Source organism: Zeugodacus cucurbitae, chromosome 6 (genome assembly GCF_028554725.1).
Source record: "Zeugodacus cucurbitae isolate PBARC_wt_2022May chromosome 6, idZeuCucr1.2, whole genome shotgun sequence".
In the NCBI taxonomy this organism is placed as follows: domain Eukaryota; kingdom Metazoa; phylum Arthropoda; class Insecta; order Diptera; family Tephritidae; genus Zeugodacus; species Zeugodacus cucurbitae.
This window is the reverse complement of record NC_071671.1, coordinates 12,657,694-12,677,873: the sequence shown is the minus strand read 5'-3', so window position 1 is coordinate 12,677,873 and position 20,180 is coordinate 12,657,694. Positions and strand designations below refer to the sequence as shown.

General features: G+C 41.3%; 1 protein-coding gene across 1 annotated transcript in view; it reads left to right on the top strand.

Annotated features, from left to right (window-relative positions):
* The window catches only part of LOC105218474 (low-density lipoprotein receptor-related protein 6), a 126,854-nt gene extending 107,016 nt beyond the window's left edge, over positions 1-19,838 (top strand). Inside the window, exons 3-6 of the mRNA XM_011194081.3 lie at positions 14,396-17,418; positions 17,493-17,653; positions 17,718-17,987; positions 18,054-19,838. Of these exons, the coding sequence (XP_011192383.2) occupies positions 14,396-17,418; positions 17,493-17,653; positions 17,718-17,987; positions 18,054-19,488 (4,889 nt within the window). The 3' untranslated portion in view covers positions 19,489-19,838. The remainder of the gene's footprint in view (positions 1-14,395; positions 17,419-17,492; positions 17,654-17,717; positions 17,988-18,053) is intronic.
* Positions 19,839-20,180: the final 342 nt, after the last annotated feature.

Sequence of the window (20,180 nt, the reverse complement as noted above, 5' to 3'; positions counted from 1 at the left end):
TTCACGAAGTTTAGAAATATATTTATTTCTGCTGTACTCTATCTCCTTATTTACTATAGGAATATCAAGATCTTTATGGATATTTTCGTTACGCATGTACCATGGTGAACCCGTTATTGTTCTAAAAATTTTAGATTGTATTATATCAATGGTGGTTGCACAGGTCGTACCTCACAGTTGAATATCATACATCCAAATCGGTTTTCTGACTGTATTGTATAACAGAACTTTGTTGTCTAGGCTAAGTTTAGAATTTTTGTTTAGAAGCCAATTTAAATTCGCTGCTCTTAACTTCATGCAAGTTACTTTACTCGCTATATGTTTCCGCCACGTACGCCTTCGATCCAGGTGAATCCCAAGATAAGTTACTTCATTCGCTTGGGATACTAGTGTTCTGGTCTTAGAGAAAATGTAACATGCTTACATTTTCACATTACATTTACATTAATATTTATACGCCAGTTGGCTAGCCATTATTCGACAAAAGTTAAGAGCTTCTCTAATACTCTTGATGCTCTAATAGGTCTTTGGTTCTTTCAGCGATTTCTCGTATGCTTGTAAAACGACGACACCAAATCATCCTTGAAATCGTCTAACCTTAGAGGCTACTACGGACAAAAATTGCAAATGTATATATTAAAGAAAAATAAAAAGACTGTTGAAGCCTGAACTTAGTGACAATTGAAAATTAAGAATTCCCGTTATATTTTTAACGCACCTCATATGTGCGGAGGTCAATGAAATCATATATTTTTTACAAATAATTTGTTATAAACACCCAAGATGCAGTTTTCTTTTGAAATTCATTACTTTCTATGTGTTCTTATTAGGTCTGGCAAAAAATCTATTATTTCTCCAAATATATCACTTTAGTAATCTGTATCTCGTGTTGTATAAGTGTCATCGGGTTATGCTTTATGGCGTTAGAAAAATATGATATGAGACAATTATTGCTTGATACAGTATTGTTTGAGCACGTGCCGAAGTTGGACACCAGCGAGAAAAAACTACGTCTTATTTTTTTAAGCCAGGTGTCTGTAAATTTGAATAGTGTTTATGACCCCATTATTGTAATAGCCAATCAAGTGCAATTTTGGTTTCGTCGACCAAGCTCAGGAAGAAATTTTGTCGAAAATATCGATTAAGTAATTGAAATCGTCGAGCCATGATGGTCAGGCTAAGCATTGTTTCGATTACCTAAGATCTAAACATTGTACAAAAGACAATTGTTTGGTGGGATTTCGATGAAATCATCTACTATGAGCTGTTATCCCATGGTCAAACTCTTAATTAAGGCTTGTACTGTCAACAATTACACCATAAGCAATTGACCAGGAGCCGTCATCTTAGGCTAATAGCAGAGAGATTGTGTTCCATCACGACAACACCAGGCCATACACATCGATAATGACTTACAGAAGCTCCGCGGGTTTGTTTGGGAGGATCTTATGCGTCCACCTTATAGTTCGGACCTCGGAACAGGTGATTGGTATACCAGTCTATGGCGAATAATTTTGGTGCTAAATTCACCTAAAGAGTGGCTTATAAAATGGGACTGTCCCAGTTTTTTGCCTATATTAACGAGGGTTTCTACAAGAGAATTACATTAATTTATTTTACTTTCATATTACTATTAAGGGATTAGGGGTAGTCAGAGACACGAAAAAATTAGAATTTTCAGTAATTTTTTTATGTTATTTTACAAAAGTAATAATATGGCATTATTATACAATGTTTTGACTTAAAGTCACGAAAATTTGAAAGAAAAAATTATTTCCAAAGTTATAGCTGTCTGTGTTGACCCAGTTTCAAAAAAAAGGTCCTTGCGGTGACAATCATAAGTCTTTGGAGATTCATCTAAAATCAATCGAATAAAAAAAAATAAACAATCCTGGACCTGAACCAAACTTTTTTTATTCAAAAATTAACAAAATGGCGGCCTCAGGAAATTTTTTTCTAGATTTTCGGTAAAAAAATCAACAGTTAATTGGTCTTAAAAAATCGAAATTTTTGATAAAAAAATATTTGGTTCAGGCCTGAGTTTATTATGCATTCGAAAAGCTCTAGAAATTTCATTAAAGTCTACCGAGCGGTTTTCAAGTTACAGTTGTCACCAGTTCAAAAAACATAGTTTTGAGAAAAAAGTATTTAAAGTTTCACACTAGCGTGTTGGAGTGCCCGAGCACAAATTCATAGAGTATATTTTTAAGATATTACACTTAACGAAAATGCAAAAAAAAAAATGATTTTTTGAAAATCCTGACTACCCCTAAACCCTTAATTTTCGATTTCAATATTTAATATTTTTATCCAAAAAAATATATATGTAAATTAACCGAGTTATTTGTGCTTCATAGAATATAATTTCAGTGTAATACTTTTATGATTTACTGTAACCAAAATTATTTCTTATTACTCATTTAATATTATTATTATTTTAATTATACTAATTTATTATTTTTTCCTATAAAATTTTCTACTATAATGAGATTTTTCTAATATAATTTATTATGCATTATCATTCGACCACTAAACACTTTTTAAGTAATTTAAGTGCGATATTTGCTATCCTTTAAAGTATATGTATATGTTTTTCACTTTTTGCCACATTTCTAATTAAAATTTATTCATGAGCAAAATTAATTATGACCAACTTAAGTAGTATCAACAACAGCAATAACAATGGTGGAAAAAACAACAACAACAACTACCATCACCCTTGCATTCGTGGCAGTGTCAGTGGCAACTGCAAGCCACTAACCTCTCTATCTATAAAACAAAAAACAACAACAATAACAAAATGAAAGCGCGCAACAACAAATCCACAAGCCAGTAATTATATAGGCAAAAGCAACAACAAACTGCGGAGGCCACTTCTACGCTGGCACAGCTATGCAACTCAACATACCGTTTATTATGTTATTTGCACTCTTCTGCCCTCCACTACTTTCACAGGTCAGTTGGTCCACAGCCCAGCAGAGCGCTCCGTAAACCATTGAGTCTCCAATGCAGCGTGGGGACCCTAACGTGAATGAATGAAAGGCAAAAACAAAAGCAGAGCAAAAAAAAAGCGAAAGAATATCCACCTGATACGGACAGAACGTCCTTCACTTGAATGCTCATTGCAGCAGCAACAAATACAACAAGTGCCATTAAAAGTTGCAACAACAGAACCATCGCCACAGCAGTGGCAGTAACCTGAACAGCGCTTGGCAAGTGCATTTTCAACAAAAAACGGCAATTTGCCAGCCTGCCATCAACAGCCTGAGCAACCTGAGCAGCCGGAGCACTAACACCCGAGCAACGTCAGGTTTAACTACCGGTGCAGGGCGAGCGGTTTATTGGTGTGTGTGGCAACGGTACGGAGTGCTCGCAATCTACTTGCTGCATGCCACTCCACCGTGGGGTTACCTACCTGTCGTTTAGTGGCTGTTGGTTGAATTGGTTGTTTGCCTCGCTGTGGTCCTCCCTAGGATAGAGCTGCTAATGTATAGTTGATGGGCTATAACAATGCCTGCCTGGCTTGCATACTATACTCTGCTCTTCCTGCCAGCCAGCCAACCTGCCCACTTAGCTGAGCTCTGTTGACTGAGCACAACGTTAACCAGCTAAACTATTATTCACCTCATATACACGTGTTTGTGCATATGTGTGGTGGTTTGCTGTCAGAAGTGCAGTTGCACATCCTGCAAATGCTCACTTAAATACGCAATCAACACGAACAGCGTTTCAACAACATTAACTACATCCAATAAAACATGCTGTAAAATTGAACTACTTTAATTTGTTGAAAGTATTCAGTGGCTTTAAGTGAATATAATAGAAAATGTGATCTAATTTATGCAGATTTTAGTGAAAGGATTTCTTAAACTCTGCGGTGTGTATAATAATGTGGTCATTTTGATATCGGAGAGTACTTGCATTAAAACTAGAACCTTGGTCAAAAGTTTTGACTAGCCCATCTTATGTGAAGCTGGACTTTACTACTGAAAATGCTTTTCAACAGTGCATATTATGTTTATATACCTTATGTACGATTTTAAAATAGTCCACAACTGCTCGATAGGCCTTAGACCTAGAGTTGCGGTGGCCAAATTAGTATCTGATGCTATTGTATCTAAGTCAGCTCCTCAGACATTGCTATATAGATTGTAAAATTTAAGATATTTAGTATAATGGATATGGCTAAAGAACAGAACCGAATACAGATATTTGTTTTAAAGAGGCCATATTCGTAATTTTTATACTCTCGCAACCTGTTGCACAGAGTATCATAGTTTTGTTCACATAACGGTTGTTTGTGTCTTCTTCTTCTTGACTGGCGTAGACACCGCTTACGCGGTTATAGCCGAGTCCAAAACAGCGCGCCACGTATCCCTCCTTCTGGTAGTTTGGCGCCAATTGGTTATTCCAAGCGAAGCCAGGTCCCTCTCCACCTGGTCCTTCCATCGGAGTGGAGGTCTCCCTCTTCCTTTGCTTCCACCAGCGGGTACTGCATCGAATACTTTCAGAGCTGGAGCACCTTCATCCATTCGAACAACACGTCCTAGCCAGCGTAGCCGCTGTTTTTTTATTCGCTGGACTATGTCTATGTCGTCGAATAACACATACAGCTCATCGTTCCATCGTCTGCGGTATTCGCCGTTGCCAATTCTTAAGGGACCATAAATCTTCCGCAAAACCTTTCTCTCGAAAACTCCTAGTGCCGTCTCATCGGATGTTGACATCGTCCATGCTTCTGCACCGTAAAGTAGGACGGGAATGATGAGAGACTTGTAGAGTTTGGTTTTTGTTCGTCGAGAGAGGACTTTACTTTTTAATTGCCTACTTAGTCCATAGTAGCACCTGTTGGCAAGAGTGATTCTGCGTTGGATTTCCAGGCTGACATTGTTATTGCTGTTAATGCTGGTTCCCAGGTAGACGAAATTATCTACAACTTCAAAGTTATGACTGTCAACAGTGACGTGGGAGCCAAGACGCGAATGCGCTGACTGTTTGTTTGACGACAGGAGATATTTCGTCTTGTCCTCATTCACCACCAGACCCATACGCTTCACTTCTTTATCTAGTCTGGAAAACGCAGAACAAACGGCACGGTTGTTGCTTCCGATGATATCAATATCATCGGCATACGCCAGTAGCTGTACACTCTTATAGAAGATTGCACCTTCTCTGTTTAGCTCTGCAGCTCGTATTATTTTCTCCAGCATCAGGTTAAAGAAATCACACGAGAGTGAGTCACCTTGTCTGAAACCCTTGTATCGAACGGCTCGGAGAGGTCCTTCCCGATCCTGACGGAGCTTTTGGTGTTGCTCAACGTCAGCTTACACGGCCGTATTAGTTTTGCGGGGGAAAGGCAGCTCCTTTTCGTGCTGTCGAAAGCAGCTTTAAAGTCGACAAAGAGATGATGTGTGTCGAACCTATTTTCACGGGTCTTCTCCAAAATTTGGCGCATGGTGAATATCTGGTCTGTTGTTGATTTTCCAGGTCTAAAGCCACACTGATAAGGTCCAATCAGTTTGTTGACGGTGGGCTTTAGTCTTTCACACAATACGCTCGACAGAACCTTATACGCGATGTTGAGGAGGCTTATCCCACGGTAATTGGCGCAAATTGTGGGGTCTCCCTTTTTGTGTATTGGGCAGAGTACACTGAGATTCCAATCGTCAGGCATGCTTTCTTCCGACCATATTCTGCAAAGAAGCCGATGCAAGCACCTTATCAGCTCTTCGCCGCCGTATTTGAATAGCTCGGCCGGCCTTATTGTTCTTCAAGCGGGTGATTGCTATTCGAATTTCTTCACGGTCGGGCAATGGAACATCTGCTCCATCGTCGTCGATTGGGGAATCGGGTTCGCCATCTCCTGTTGTTGTACTTTCACTGCCATTCAGCAGGCTGGAGAAGTGTTCCCTCCACAAACTCAGTATACTCTGGTCATCAATAACTAGATCATCTCTGGGGGTCCTACAGGAGTGTGCTCCGGTCTTGAAACCTTCAGTTAGTCGTCGGATCTTTTCGTAAAATTTTCGAGCATTACCCCTGTCGGCCAGCTTGTCAAGCTCTTCATACTCACGCATTTCGGCCTCTTTCTTTTTTTGTCTGCAAATGCGTCTCGCTTCCCTCTTCAGCTCTCGGTATCTTTCCCATCCCGCTCGTGTTGCGGTCGATCGCAACATTGCGAGGTAGGCAGTCTGTTTTCTCTCCACTGCGAGACGACAATCCTCATCATACCAGCTGTTTTTTTTGGCTTTTCCGAAAACCAATGGTTTCGGTTGCAGCTGTACGTAAGGAGTTTGATATGCCGTCCCACAGCTCCCTTATACCGAGATGCTGATGAGTGCTCTCAGAGAGCAGGAGTGCAAGTCGAGTAGAAAATCGTTCGGCTGTCGTTTGTGATTGCAGCTTCTCGATGTCGAACCTTCCTTGTGTTTGTTGACGTGTGCGCTTTTCTACACAGAGGCGGGTGCGTATTTTAGCTGCTACAAGGCAGTGGTCCGAGTCGATGTTGGGACCACGAAGCGTACGCACATCAGAAACACTGGAGACATGTCGTCCATCTATCACAACATGATCGATCTGGTTGCGAGTGATTCGATCCGGGGACATCCGCTGGAATCTAGTACTACAGACGACCATATTTCGGGCCCCGGCGAAGTCGATCAGCCTCAGACCATTTGGTGATGTTTCGTCATGGAGGCTGAATTTTCCGACTGTTGTGCCAAAGACACCTTCTTTACCCACCCTAGCGTTGAAATCGCCAAGCACGATTTTGACATCGTGGCGGGGGCAGCGCTCATAGGTACGTTCTAAGCGCTCATAGAAGGTATCTTTGATCACTTCGTTCTTCTCTTCCGTCGGGGCGTGGGCGCAAATCAGCGATATGTTGAAGAACCTCGCTTTGATGCGGATTGTGGCTAGACGTTCATCCACCGGAGTGAATGCCAGGACTCGACGACGGAGTCTCTCTCCCACCACGAATCCCACACCGAATTTGCGCTCTCAAAATTGGGGTCTCTCATCCGAGGCTGTTTTGTTCTTTTCATTGGGGGGTGTTTTTATGTGGTGGGTCCCAAACCCTACGCACAACCGCATAAGCGGGTTTCGCCTTCTCAATTTAGCTCGCCTCCAAACGGATGTCTGTTGGCTACCCAGAGGATACTTGGTCCAAGACCGGAAGTCGTGAGCTGCTTGAGCCACATGTAAAAGAATCGTTCCTGGCCACTCCCAAGTGAATGACAGTCAGAAACTTTCCTCACTTACGTGAACTTCTACATATGACTCCATCCTCCTATTCGACAGAACAAGTTTCAAATAGGAGTAAAATAGCTGAGATTTGAGAGGGGTACAATAAACTTATCTTCACTGATACTCGAGATCTAACTTGTAGAGTTTTCTGACTTCATAAATGACTTCTCTTAAACTATTCAATTGTAATTTTTATTTCGGAAATCGTTAATTATACCATTAATATATGCGTCAAAAAAAAATACAAAAATGACAAAATACCAATAATTCGTTAATATTTTTTTATTTTTTTGAATTTAATTTAAAATTGCTGCATCATAATTAATTATCGTGTTTTTATTATATTGTAATATTATATAATATTTTCCTCGTCGATTTTTCATTTATTTGTTTGCTCTATATTTTTGCTCATTTTAATATCCCACAACCATTTTTATTGTTTTTGCTTTCATTTTCTCCTTGAAACATTTTTAACATGCATGCACTATTTATTTACCACAGATTATGTTTTTTCTTCCAATTTTTACAAACAACCAGTTACCCTTCGCCGATACCCTCTCTTGTCACCTGCAGTCTTCACGTCAATTTCCCACATTTTCAGTAATTAAACTTTCTTGCGCGTGAAATCATAAAACACCCATTAAAGGCCCCACGCTGAAACTTTGGTTTAGAGAATAATATGAAAATTATTATTTTTTTGCATTATTATTTTTATTTCATTGCGACCACAAGCCGCAACACTACAATTCGCACATTGCATTTGCACCGCATTCCAATCTTGATGCGCTGAATAGCATTACACTCGCGAATGCATAAGTAGGGTTCCCAGCTACTCGGGCAACATTTTTTATTCTTGCAGTTTAGAATTTATGTAAGCATTTTAATATAGTATATATATATATATACACTGAAGTATATAAGTAAAAATAATATTTAGCTGGTATGAAGGACGTGCCCAGATTGGCTACTCACAGCCCCACAGTGTTAACTGGTTGTAGTACTTACTGGTGCATAATATTATCTCTAATTATATATTTATTTATGTATGTTCAATTTTGTGTTGTGCTTGTTAATTTTTGCCTATGCGGTCATCCGAATTATGTCATTCAATCTGCCCTTCCTCACGTAGTCACCCACAATATGGCTGGCTCTCGGCTGCCTCGCTTTCTTCACCTCATATTAAGAGCTTTCTTCCATTCTTCCGCAAAATTTACGTGCTTACATGTTTCCAGTAGTGCACTCACATCATTCAGGCCCCTTGGTTGTTTCGCAAATCCCTCATCAACTCTCGCGTAATCCATTTCCACTCCCCCTCTCACCCAAATGAAAATTTCCTGCTGCCGTGTGGTCCTTGCTACTATTGTTGCCATTGCCGTGGCTGCTTGCTGCTGCTGTTGTTGTTGGCGCATTAATTATTAAAATATTCATTGCGTTGCATTTTAATTCATGCTGTTGCAGGTAGACGCCTGATGAGAGTTTGTTTTTTGCCATTTGTTTGTTGTTGTTTCATTTACATTTTATTTGTTGATGGCTGCTATTTTTTCGTTGCAGCACTTGTTAATGCTGATGGCCATTATTGTTGCTGCTGTTATTGTTGTAGGCATTATTGCTTACGCGAAGGTTGTTCTCAATGCTATGCCAGCAACAGCAACAACAACTACAGTAACGACGAGCAGTAGAGGCGTATAATTTTCAGGCAACGTCGGTCTTCAATGTGATCATGTGGCTCAGTCCCAACATATGACCAACGCAGTCCTTTCTTCGTTCTCTCGACGGCCTCATTTTATTTACTCGACAATTATTGTTGCCTGTTTCCATTTCTCTCATTTACTCTTCCTCCTCTCGCATTCATCATCATCACCGCAATGTGGGTGGCTTGTGCTTTAAAGCTGAGACACATCGACCGTGCTTCTTGTTGACAGTCTTCAACATTCAGTCTGCATACTCATAAATATGTAGTGAAAGCATTTCGTTGCTTGATTGATGTGAATAATGCGGGTATTTCATATACACTTATGCATATATGTTAGACCAGCTTAAGAACTGCATTGGTCTTCAATTGGTTATGAGGATCGTTGGTAGTGGAGAATCCTTCGGAGTTATTATGAGTTGTACCATTGTTTTTGTAGAAATAATCGCTTGCTGTCATTCGTAAACTTCAGTTCGACCGATTCAACCGATTCTATGCTAACGAAATCAACCCGGAATGGTTGTTACTTTAGTGTTGAAGTCCTGTTTAAATCGGCATATTTGAAGTCAAGATGTACCTCAATAAAGAAAAAATATGTGCATGACTTCAAACTATTAAAAAATTAAAATAAAAGGCCCTAGCGAAGTTTTGGTTCTTGTTTAATTATTTGTATTCATAGTTAGATCACATAGCAAAAATAAACTGAAATTCCTTTAGTATATGCGATAAAAAGAAGAAGTAAAAATATGGTTCATAGAAAATATTTATATGTGCATGTTAAAAAATAGTTAGTTTTTCAAATATTTTGATGAATTAAGGTTGTCAGTTATTAATAAGCTTTTATTTATGAATTTTGATTTGATTTAGACGTGATGGCATTGAATCAAACAAACATTTTAACGTGGTCATGCTGATTTAAGTCTATTTTAGCTGTATTGCCATTTTTACTCTTTTGCGGTATTATATTGCCGTCCATTTTAAAGAGCCTTTGCGGATAATATTCTCCATAGATTCCCAATAGGGTACAAATCCGGATTTTTTTCTAGCCAGTCCAAAAGCGGTGTTTTTATGGACTCAAAAAATGTTTTAGTAAGAGTTGCATTGTGAGTTGCATTGTGAATTGGAGCATTGTCTTGCTGGAAAGTCCAATTATCCCCTTAAATTTGTCCTGGAAATTCTATTAATTTATCGAGTAAGTCCAAATACATCAATGCATTCATTTTTGTCGATATATAGCATATTGGGTTCTACTCAAGTAGTGGTCCTATAGTAGGATCAGAGCTATACACATATACCGTAAGATAACTGCTGCTCTTTTCTATGATACATGTGCGTATATTCTTTATATGAACCAACCAACGCATAAATCTGATTATTTTGAAACGTACCGTTAGTTAAAATATAAAGAAACATTAGATTGTGCGTCTCAGTTATAGAGATTTTGCTTCAGTTATAAATATTTATAGTCTTAAATGATTTGTATATTCCTAAAACGATTACTATATTTTGTATTGGGCTTATTTGTTTTTGTTTCCAAAATTTGATAGTTTATTGAAGAAAACCATGTACAATAATATTGTTGCTCATCCGAAGCTATAACATTTTACTATCTTTCTAAAAACAAATATGTTAATCTCTGAAATTAGATTTCGTCTTTGCCTTGATTTGGCTGTAGACCAGGTTTCACATATCACTTTTTGCGTTTTGGGTTTTGGCTGCTAGAGTGACTTCGAAAGATGACTCCGAGGTCTTCTTTGGTTTGAAAACAATCTTCATCGATTAATGCTTCCAGTTTCCCATCTTAAAATTTTGTTTGTTCGCAAAGGACGTTCGTCGTCTTCCAAGCCAAATTCACCACTTTTATATCATGCAAATAACTTTTCTCGCTCAGTTAGAAGATCTTTACCATCAATTTTCACTAAAATATATTGACTTTGGGCTGAGGTTTTCTTCATATTAAAGTAATGAATGAAATGTTAAACATTAAAGTAATAAAATGAGCTCCCCACATAAACACCTTTTCTAGCACAAGCTTAGACAAATCTGAGTGAAAAACACTTGTTGTTATGTAGGCTTCAAATGTCTGAACAATACTGAAATAGACGCACAAGGACAGTAGCTTTTCCACACATATTCGGAACAATGTAATGATAATGAAATTAGGTCATCTCTTGGCAAATCGCACTAGTTTAGTTATAGACCCCATATTTGGGGTTGTAATATTAAACAACCGAGAATTATTCGGATATGACAAAGCTTTATTGCAAGAAGGAGACAACTTTAAACTATAAACTCGGAAAACCATCTATTTTTTATCATATCCTCCTCTTCTAAGATAATGGAGGCTAAAGCTCAACAACTTCATTTATTTGATTTAAAATAGAAAAAAAAAGTCCATTAGTATTTTTATTTTCGTTTCTCGTGTTCCAAATTTAACTATTTTCTAGGGAGCAGTACATATGTATCTTGGTAAAATCTTAATTCAGATTTCTATCAGCATTGTGTGTATTGTTTCATGGTTCTATTATGAAATATATTTCTGTCTTAAACTCCCACCTTTCAAAACAACTGTGCTCCTTGCATACAGCCACACACTTAAAGAAATCCATCCAACTACTTGAGTCCTTCGCACATTTCGAAATATTAATGCGTGCAAATATGATGAGTGCATTGCATAATACCCACTCTCGCCTTGTTGACGCATCTTTATGCAAATTGAATGCGCACCACCAGCGACGCATTAATGCCAAACAATGCGTATTCAAATGCATTGCTGTTGCATTGACTCCCACTTCCGTGTCCTTCGCGGCAGCGAGACAGCCACACCTAGGCAGCGTGCAATTATGTACCAGCAGCAGCCAGCATGTAGTATAGATTTGAATAACGGTAATGTGTAGGGAATGACAGTGAGGGTGGCTCAGCATAAGTGTGCCTGGCGCACAATACACACCTAGTGGTGGTGTGTTGTTGCTGCATGGAGACCCACTTAGCTGCACGCTTGGTCGCTCCTGCGGGCACTCAACGCATCCACTCATCCAATGCACGCATGCAAATATTTTGCTTCATTTTATCACGCGTGCCAACATCTACCACCCACCATCAACAGCGCTAGTGTTATTTGTGGCAATGTGAGTGGCACCCTACACAGATTGTGTGGTTAGTTTATCCTTGTTGATATTTCAACGTTCTTTTACGCCACACTTGTTTGCCTGCTTGCCATATTATTATTATGACTGCTGCTGCTGCTCGCTTGCGAGTTGATGTTTTTGTTAGTTTTGAGTTTATTTAGGCGCTGCACGTCGTAGCTGCTAGAGCTCCCCCTCAACGCAATCCTGCCACATGAAATGCATTCATTCATTTGCAATTAGATCAGCTGAGGTAGATTTGGCTCAGCATGATGAAATGTGGGTGGCGGAAGGTATCGCAGTTGGATTGCTGAGTGGAGCCTTGGTTGAGCGTGTGCCTATGGCAAGAAGCTGGCACACGTCTGCTGCATAGTTAATGATGTTGCAGCAATGAGGTAGTGGCATAAGCACCAACTCCAGCCGCATATGGTGCCACATACCAGCAGTTTGGCATATTGTTAGGCGCATGCACAATGTGAAACACAGCAAGGCGCTGCCACCCTTATTAAACTGCCTGCTGGTAAGCCCAGCTTGGGGAGTCTATACTACATGCATACACCTCTGCACCTCTTGAGCACTCATATTTATTGTGTGTCGGAATTTCAATTCAATTCAATGCCTGTGGAGCGTATTTGTATGCTGCTTCGTGGCTTGTTTGCTTGCTGACTTAACTCCAATACTTCACTTGGCTGGATGATTGCTTGGTTGCTGCCTACTCGAAGTGTTGCTAAAGCCAGTCACTCTATGCAACGTGCGTGGATTTCGTAGTAAGCGTTGATGCGACAGGGGTTATTGTTTTTAATTCCTAATTGGGCTTATTCTTCATGTAGACACAACATTTGCAGCAGTTGGGGTTCTATTCCCCCCCTTTTCGTTCTAAATTTCTCAAATTTTAATGGACTCTCATTAAACTTTAGGAGTATATTGAAAGAATATATAAAGAAAACGATGTTTGTTATTACTATGTACAGCTGGAGTTTTGTCTGAAACCTCAGCACTTGAGACACCATTTCTGTAGCACCAAAATGTCAGGAGAGCTATGTGTAGCAGGTTGAAATCTTTTAATGCCGCGCAAATAGCCATGTCACAAAGGAACTCTTCGCCCTAAACAAGGTCAATCTGTCTCATGTAATAGGAGTTCTAACTGGCCATAGTCCTATCGGGATTCACGCGATGAAATTCAAATTTTAATCGGATGCTAGCTGCAGAAGCTACTTGGAAGAGGATGATGTAGAATCTTCCCCATATTTCCTTTTGCCATCCTTGGATCTCACTTTTTTGGGCACCCCGCGAACTATAGAATATTGAAAAAACCTCTACATTTTTTGTGGTAGGTTCTAGGCGCTTTGTCGATTCTTAAATTTAAGTGAGGGGGTTTAATTTTATGGCATCACAAGGGACTGCTCTTAATAGCCTAAGTGGAGTTCCTTTTTAAGGAAACAGCCATTGTACCTAACCTCACCTAAGCCATGTCACAGCTCTTGTATTGTAAGCTCTCAATCAACACCAGTTTTAAACTACCAAACCACTATAGTGTCTTTCGGACCGAAGATCAAAGTAGCAGTGAACACACTGATCCGTAGCGTGGCCTCCTTTAGAAAGATATGCATTCACTCCGGCAGCAGAGCAGCAGTACTATCATTGTGTAGGACCCGGTCACTGCAGAATCAAGCTTGTAAGAGAGGGTACCCAAGCAACATTAGCACCGGAATGAGAGCGGGTCGGCAGTCCATGATCCACTTGCGCACAAGCGCTGAACTTACAGACATCGCATGAGCAAGCCAAGTGCTGGACAACAACCAGCACCTGTGCAGTTGCGAAGTCCTTTTGGCCCGTTGTTTTCTCTTAACAAGATCCATCTTGGAGCTATCACAGGTGTGCCTAATAGATACCGTTCCATAGGTACACATGCGGTGAAACTAGGGATCCTGACCTTTTTTTGTTTCACAACCTTTTTTTGTTTCACAAAGGACAGTGCTCCTAACTGTCTTAGTGAGATCTTCCTTATTTACCAGTGATAAGGAGAATCACAAACAAGTGAAGGCGAGTAGTCCACTCACGGAGAGTCTTCTCGTATAATAAGAAAACCATCCGTTTGAAATTTTAGTAACTTCTTTTGTTTTAGTTCTCATGGGGTATTAATTTTGAACCTTTCTCCCGTGTAGGACTTATAAACATAAGGATAAGTAGGCCCATTCTAGCCGCATTTCTCATATTGATCTTTGAAAATTATTTTGGAAAAACGGATTTTAATGCAGTATTATTATACTTAATAATATTTATTTTTTATTTTTATAATATAATAATTTTAACCAAGTATTTCATTCTCTTTCAGGTTACATATCACCCGTATTATCTACAGCGTCTTCAACCGCCATTTCATCCTTTTCATCGTCTTCCATTTTGCCCAGTGCAAGCGCATCGCCATTTGTACCTTCAACACTGCTCTTCACCACATATCATGACATACAAGTCGCGAACATTACACGACCGACTGGTAGTCCACAAATCGAAGTCATCGTTAAAGATCTCACCGAAACGATGGCCATTGATTTCTATTATGCACGCAACCTAATTTGCTGGGCTGATTGTGGACGTGAGGTCATCGAATGCATAAATGTTAATACTTCGGTGCCGTTGGCAAAGGCACCCAAACAAACTGTGATATCTGCGGGTCTCGATAAACCCGAAGGACTCTCCATCGATTGGTATACGGATAAGTTATATTGGACGGATGGTGAAAGAAATCGCATCGAAGTAGCAACGCTGGATGGTAAATATCAGAAGGTGCTCTTCTGGACAGATTTGGATCAACCGCGCGCAATTACGGTGATACCTTCGAAGCGTCTACTCATTTGGACGGATTGGGGTGAGTACCCAAAAATCGAACGTGCCAGCATGGATGGTGATCCATTGACACGCATGACAATTGTTAAGGATAATATATTTTGGCCGAATGGCTTGGCGGTCGATTTAAAGAATGATGTCGTCTATTGGGCGGATGGTCATTTAAAGTTCATCGATGTAATGAAATTTGATGGTAGCAATCGTCGCACAGTCGTGGGTAATTTGGATTATCCTTATAGTGTAACGTACTTCAACAATCGGCTGTTTTGGACCGATTGGTCCAAGGGTGGTTCACTAAATACGTTCGATATCAAATCACGTGAGTTACGCGAGCTCATCGATACACCGGAAGCTCCGATTACCTTGCGCACTTGGGATCCTTCACTACAACCGTTCGAGGATAATCCCTGTGTGCATAATAACGGCAACTGTTCACATATGTGTCTGCTTGCAACAAATGCGAAGGGTTACAGCTGCGCTTGCCCGACGGGTGTGCAAATGGTTTCAGAAACATCCTGCGCAAATGGTTCGAGCGAAATGCTATTCATCGTGCAACGCGGCCAGCTTAGCAAAATTTCTTTGGATATGCCGGACTTTACTGTATTTCCTTTGCCATTGGGAAGAGTGAGATATGCTATTGCAATCGACTATGATCCTGTAGAAGAGTACATTTATTGGTCCGATGTAGAGGCATATACGATACGTCGCGCACATCCAGACGGCACAGCCATACAAGATTTTGTGACATCCGAAGTGCGCCATCCCGACGGTCTGGCGGTGGATTGGCTCGCACGCAACCTTTACTGGACCGATACGGTAACAGATCGTGTGGAAGTATGTCGTTTAGATGGTTCGGCGCGTAAAGTACTAATCTATGAAGATCTCGAAGAACCACGTGCCATTGCGTTGGCTCCCACGCTAGGTTGGATGTTCTGGAGTGATTGGAATGAAAAGAAGCCAAAGGTTGAGCGCGCGTCGCTCGATGGTTCCGAGCGTGTAGTGCTTGTATCCGAAGATCTCGGTTGGCCGAACGGTATAGCTTTGGATATTGAAGCAAAAACAATTTACTGGTGTGATGGTAAAACCGATAAGATCGAAGTCGCTAATATGGATGGCTCTGATAGACGTGTCGTCATAAGTGACAATCTGAAACATTTGTTTGGTTTGAGTTTACTAGATGACTATCTATACTGGACCGATTGGCAACGCCGTGCCATAGATCGCGCGCATAAAATAACTGGCAATAATCGCATAGTGGTGGTGGATCAATACCCCGATCTGATGGGATTAAAAGTGTCACGTTTGAAAGATGTCAAGGGTTCGAACGCATGTGCGGTACGCAATGGCGGTTGTTCACAGCTTTGCCTTAACCGCCCCAGTGACTATGTCTGCCGCTGTTCGATCGAGTATGAGTTGGCGAACGATAAAAAGACATGCGTTATACCCGAGGCGTTTCTGCTTTTCACACGGCAAGAGCACATTGGACGTATTTCCATTGACAATAACGAAGGTAATCACAATGACGAGAAGATTCCATTTAAAGATGTGCGTGATGCGCATGCTTTAGATGTGGATGTGGCAGACAGACGCATCTATTGGACAGATCAGAAATCTAAATGCATTTATCGCGCATTTCTGAATGGTTCCTTCGTACAGCGTATTATTGATGCTGGACTCATATGTCCGGAGGGCCTTGCGGTCGATTGGTTGGCACATAATATTTATTGGACCGACTCGGAAGCGCGTCGTATTGAAGTGGCGCGTTTAGATGGCACTAATCGACGCGTGCTGCTTTGGAGGGGAGTTGAAGAGCCGCGTTCTTTAGTGTTGGAACCCAAACGCGGTTACATGTATTGGATTGAGTCGCCATCGGATTCGATTAGACGTGCCGGCATGGACGGCTCTGAGCTGCAGACAATCATATCAGGTGCGAATCATGCTACCGGTCTTACATTGGATCCAGACACACGTCGTCTCTACTGGGCGACACAATCGCGCCCGACAAAAATCGAATCAGCCGATTGGGATGGTAAAAAACGGCAGATACTGATCAACACAGATGTCGACGAACCCTATGCGATGTCGTTATATCAAGACTATGTCTACTGGAGTGATTGGAATACGGGTGACATAGAGCGCGTGCATAAAATAACGGGAGAAAATCGTAGTCTCGTGCACAGCGGCATGACTTATATACGTTCACTGTTGATATTCAATCAAAATCGTCAGACGGGCAACAATCCGTGCAAGATCAACAATGGTGGCTGCTCGCATTTGTGTTTAGCGCAACCGTCGCGTCGCGGCATGGTGTGCGCCTGTCCAACACACTACACTTTGGCTAAGGACAATGTGTCCTGCCTGCCACCCAGAAACTACATCATCTATAGTCAGCGCAGTAGCTTCGGCCGTTTGATGCCCAACACCAGCGACTGTCCGAATGTGCCGTTGTCCGTGTCAGGCAAGAATATACGCGCGGTGGAGTACGATCCAATTTCGCAAAATATCTTTTGGGTGAGTTGGATAGACTGAATTTTTTCGTTTGCGAATCTTCGTTACTAATGACACTTAACTCCCATATTTAATAGGTCGAAGGGCGCAGCCATAGCATTAAACGCTCACTCGCCAACAGCAGCTACATTAAGATCTTAGTGGGTTCGGGTGCGCAGCCTTTCGATATTGCAATTGATGTGATTGGACGTCTACTCTTTTGGTCCTGCTCGTACGCAAATACCATTAATGTGACGAGGTAAGTAAGCAGTGAGAGGTTTATGCTTTACTTCCGATTATTAATATATCTAATTTCTGCTTAGATTCGACGGCGACTCAATAGGTGTTATTGATACGGGCGATTCGGAGAAACCTCGCAATATTGCCGTACACGCCATGCGGCGTCTACTATTTTGGACCGATGTGGGCACTCAGCAAGCCATCATACGTTCACGCATCGATGGCGCTGAGCGTGTAGTGCTCGCCTTCAAGCTGGAAGGTGTTACAGCGCTTGCGGTGGACCAACAAACCGACATGGTTTACTACGCGCACGGCAAGCGTATCGACTCCATGGACATTAATGGCAAAAATAAGTAAGTTAATACAACGAAATAAACAGATTACAATATATTTAATAAACTGTTTATTATTCGTTTTAGGAAAATCCTCGTTTCCACACACATCTCGCAAGTCATCTCGCTTGCCGCGCTGCAGGGCTTCGTCTATTGGCTGGATGATAAAACCGGTGTGGAGCGCATAAACGTGAATGGTGATGGGCGACGCGCGGAAATACAACGTCTGCCGCAAATCACCGATATTGTCGCCGTTTGGACGCCCGAGTCGAAACTGTTTCGCAACCACACTTGTCTGCACAGCCGCACCAAGTGCTCACACATATGTATTGCTTCGTCAGAGGGACGTGCGCGTGATATTTGTTCATGTCCGAAGAGTCTCATGTTGCTTGAGGATAGGCAGAACTGCGGCGCTTTGCCCGCCTGTGGACCAGACCATTTCACTTGTGCGGCGCCCGTCGAAGGCGATGGCTCCAGTGGTGATACGAATAAAGATTGTATACCCGCCTCGTGGCGGTGTGATGGCCAAAGCGATTGCCCGGATAAATCCGACGAAGTTGGCTGTCCCACATGTCGACCAGATTTGTTCAGCTGCCAGTCAGGCGAGTGCATAAGTAAAGATCTAGTTTGTGATGGCACAACGAATTGTGCGAATGGACATGATGAGGCGGACTGCTGCAAGCGTCCAGGCGAGTTTCAGTGTCCCAGCAATAAGGTCTGCATTTCGGCCAATCTAGTATGTGACGGTTGGGAGAATTGTGCCGACGGCACTGATGAATCAGCCGAGATGTGTCTGCAACCGAATACACGCGCCATGGCGCCTGCATCTGATAAGAAGGCCTTTATGATACTCATCTTCGCCACCATCGTCATTATATTCTCCATTGTCTATCTGCTGCAAGTTTGCCGCACTCGAATTGGCAAAAGTCGCAACGAACCCAAAGATGATCAGGCATCTGATCCACTCTCACCATCTACACTCTCGAAATCGCAACGTGTGTCGAAAATCGCCTCAGTGGCCGACGCCATGCGCATGTCCACGCTGAACTCGCGCAACAGCATCAACTCGTACGATCGCAATCACATCACCGGCGCTTCCAGCTCGACCACAAATGGCAGCAGCATGGGCGCATATCCCATTAATCCGCCACCCTCACCAGCGACACGCTCGCGTCACCCCTATCGGCATTATCGCATAATCAATCAACCACCACCACCAACACCCTGCTCCACGGACATCTGCGACGAGTCCGATTCGAATTACACCAGCAAATCGAACAGCAACAATAGCAATGGTGCTACGAAAATTTCCTCATCGTCGGCGGTTATCTGCATGCAATATCAGTATGACAGTGAGCCATATCCACCACCGCCGACGCCGCGTTCGCACTATCACAGCGATGTGCGAATAGTGCCGGAGTCGTCATGTCCGCCGTCGCCATCGTCGCGTTCGTCAACATATTTCTCGCCGTTGCCGCCGCCGCCATCGCCGGTGCAATCACCCAGCCGTGGTTTCACGTAACATTTCGAGATTTACTTGTAAAAAATAAGCTTAAGACTTTGTATGTGAGTGTGTCGCGCGTGTATGTGTTAGTGGTTTTGTTTGTGGAAATAACATTTAATGGTGTGTATAACTTTTTATTCGCAGACATTAGTGTATTGTGTGTGTTTGTGCATATTTATATATTTTAACTTAAATTTAAAGCCAATTGCAATGACGTAACGTTCATATCATGAAAAAAGAAATGCTTCCGTTTACTTATGCCGTTATTTTTAACGTGTATTCTTTAGCATAAGTGTAGCCAACATTAAATTAGTATGTTTGTTGTGCATATAAATATCATACTAAGCTATATACACTGTATGTATGTATATCATCAAAACTCTAGAGACTGTCTAAAAGCCATAAATTGACAGTTTATTTGTGTCAAAATATCGAAGTAGTCGAGTTTTTCATCATTATTTTTATCCAGCACTAAGTTTTACAATTTTTTACTGTGCAAATTTTTCAAACAAATTAAGATTATTGTTATGATTCAAAATTCTTCAAGATTTTTTTTGAGGTTATCACAAATAGTTGAATTTATTTCCAGATATACACTTAAACTTCCCTAACTCAAATCACCATAATCCCCAAAAAAAACTTTGACTTAGACGGACTTTTGAGTTACAGAAGGAAATTCGTTTTCAATTGCCAATTCAAGAGTTCGAGTT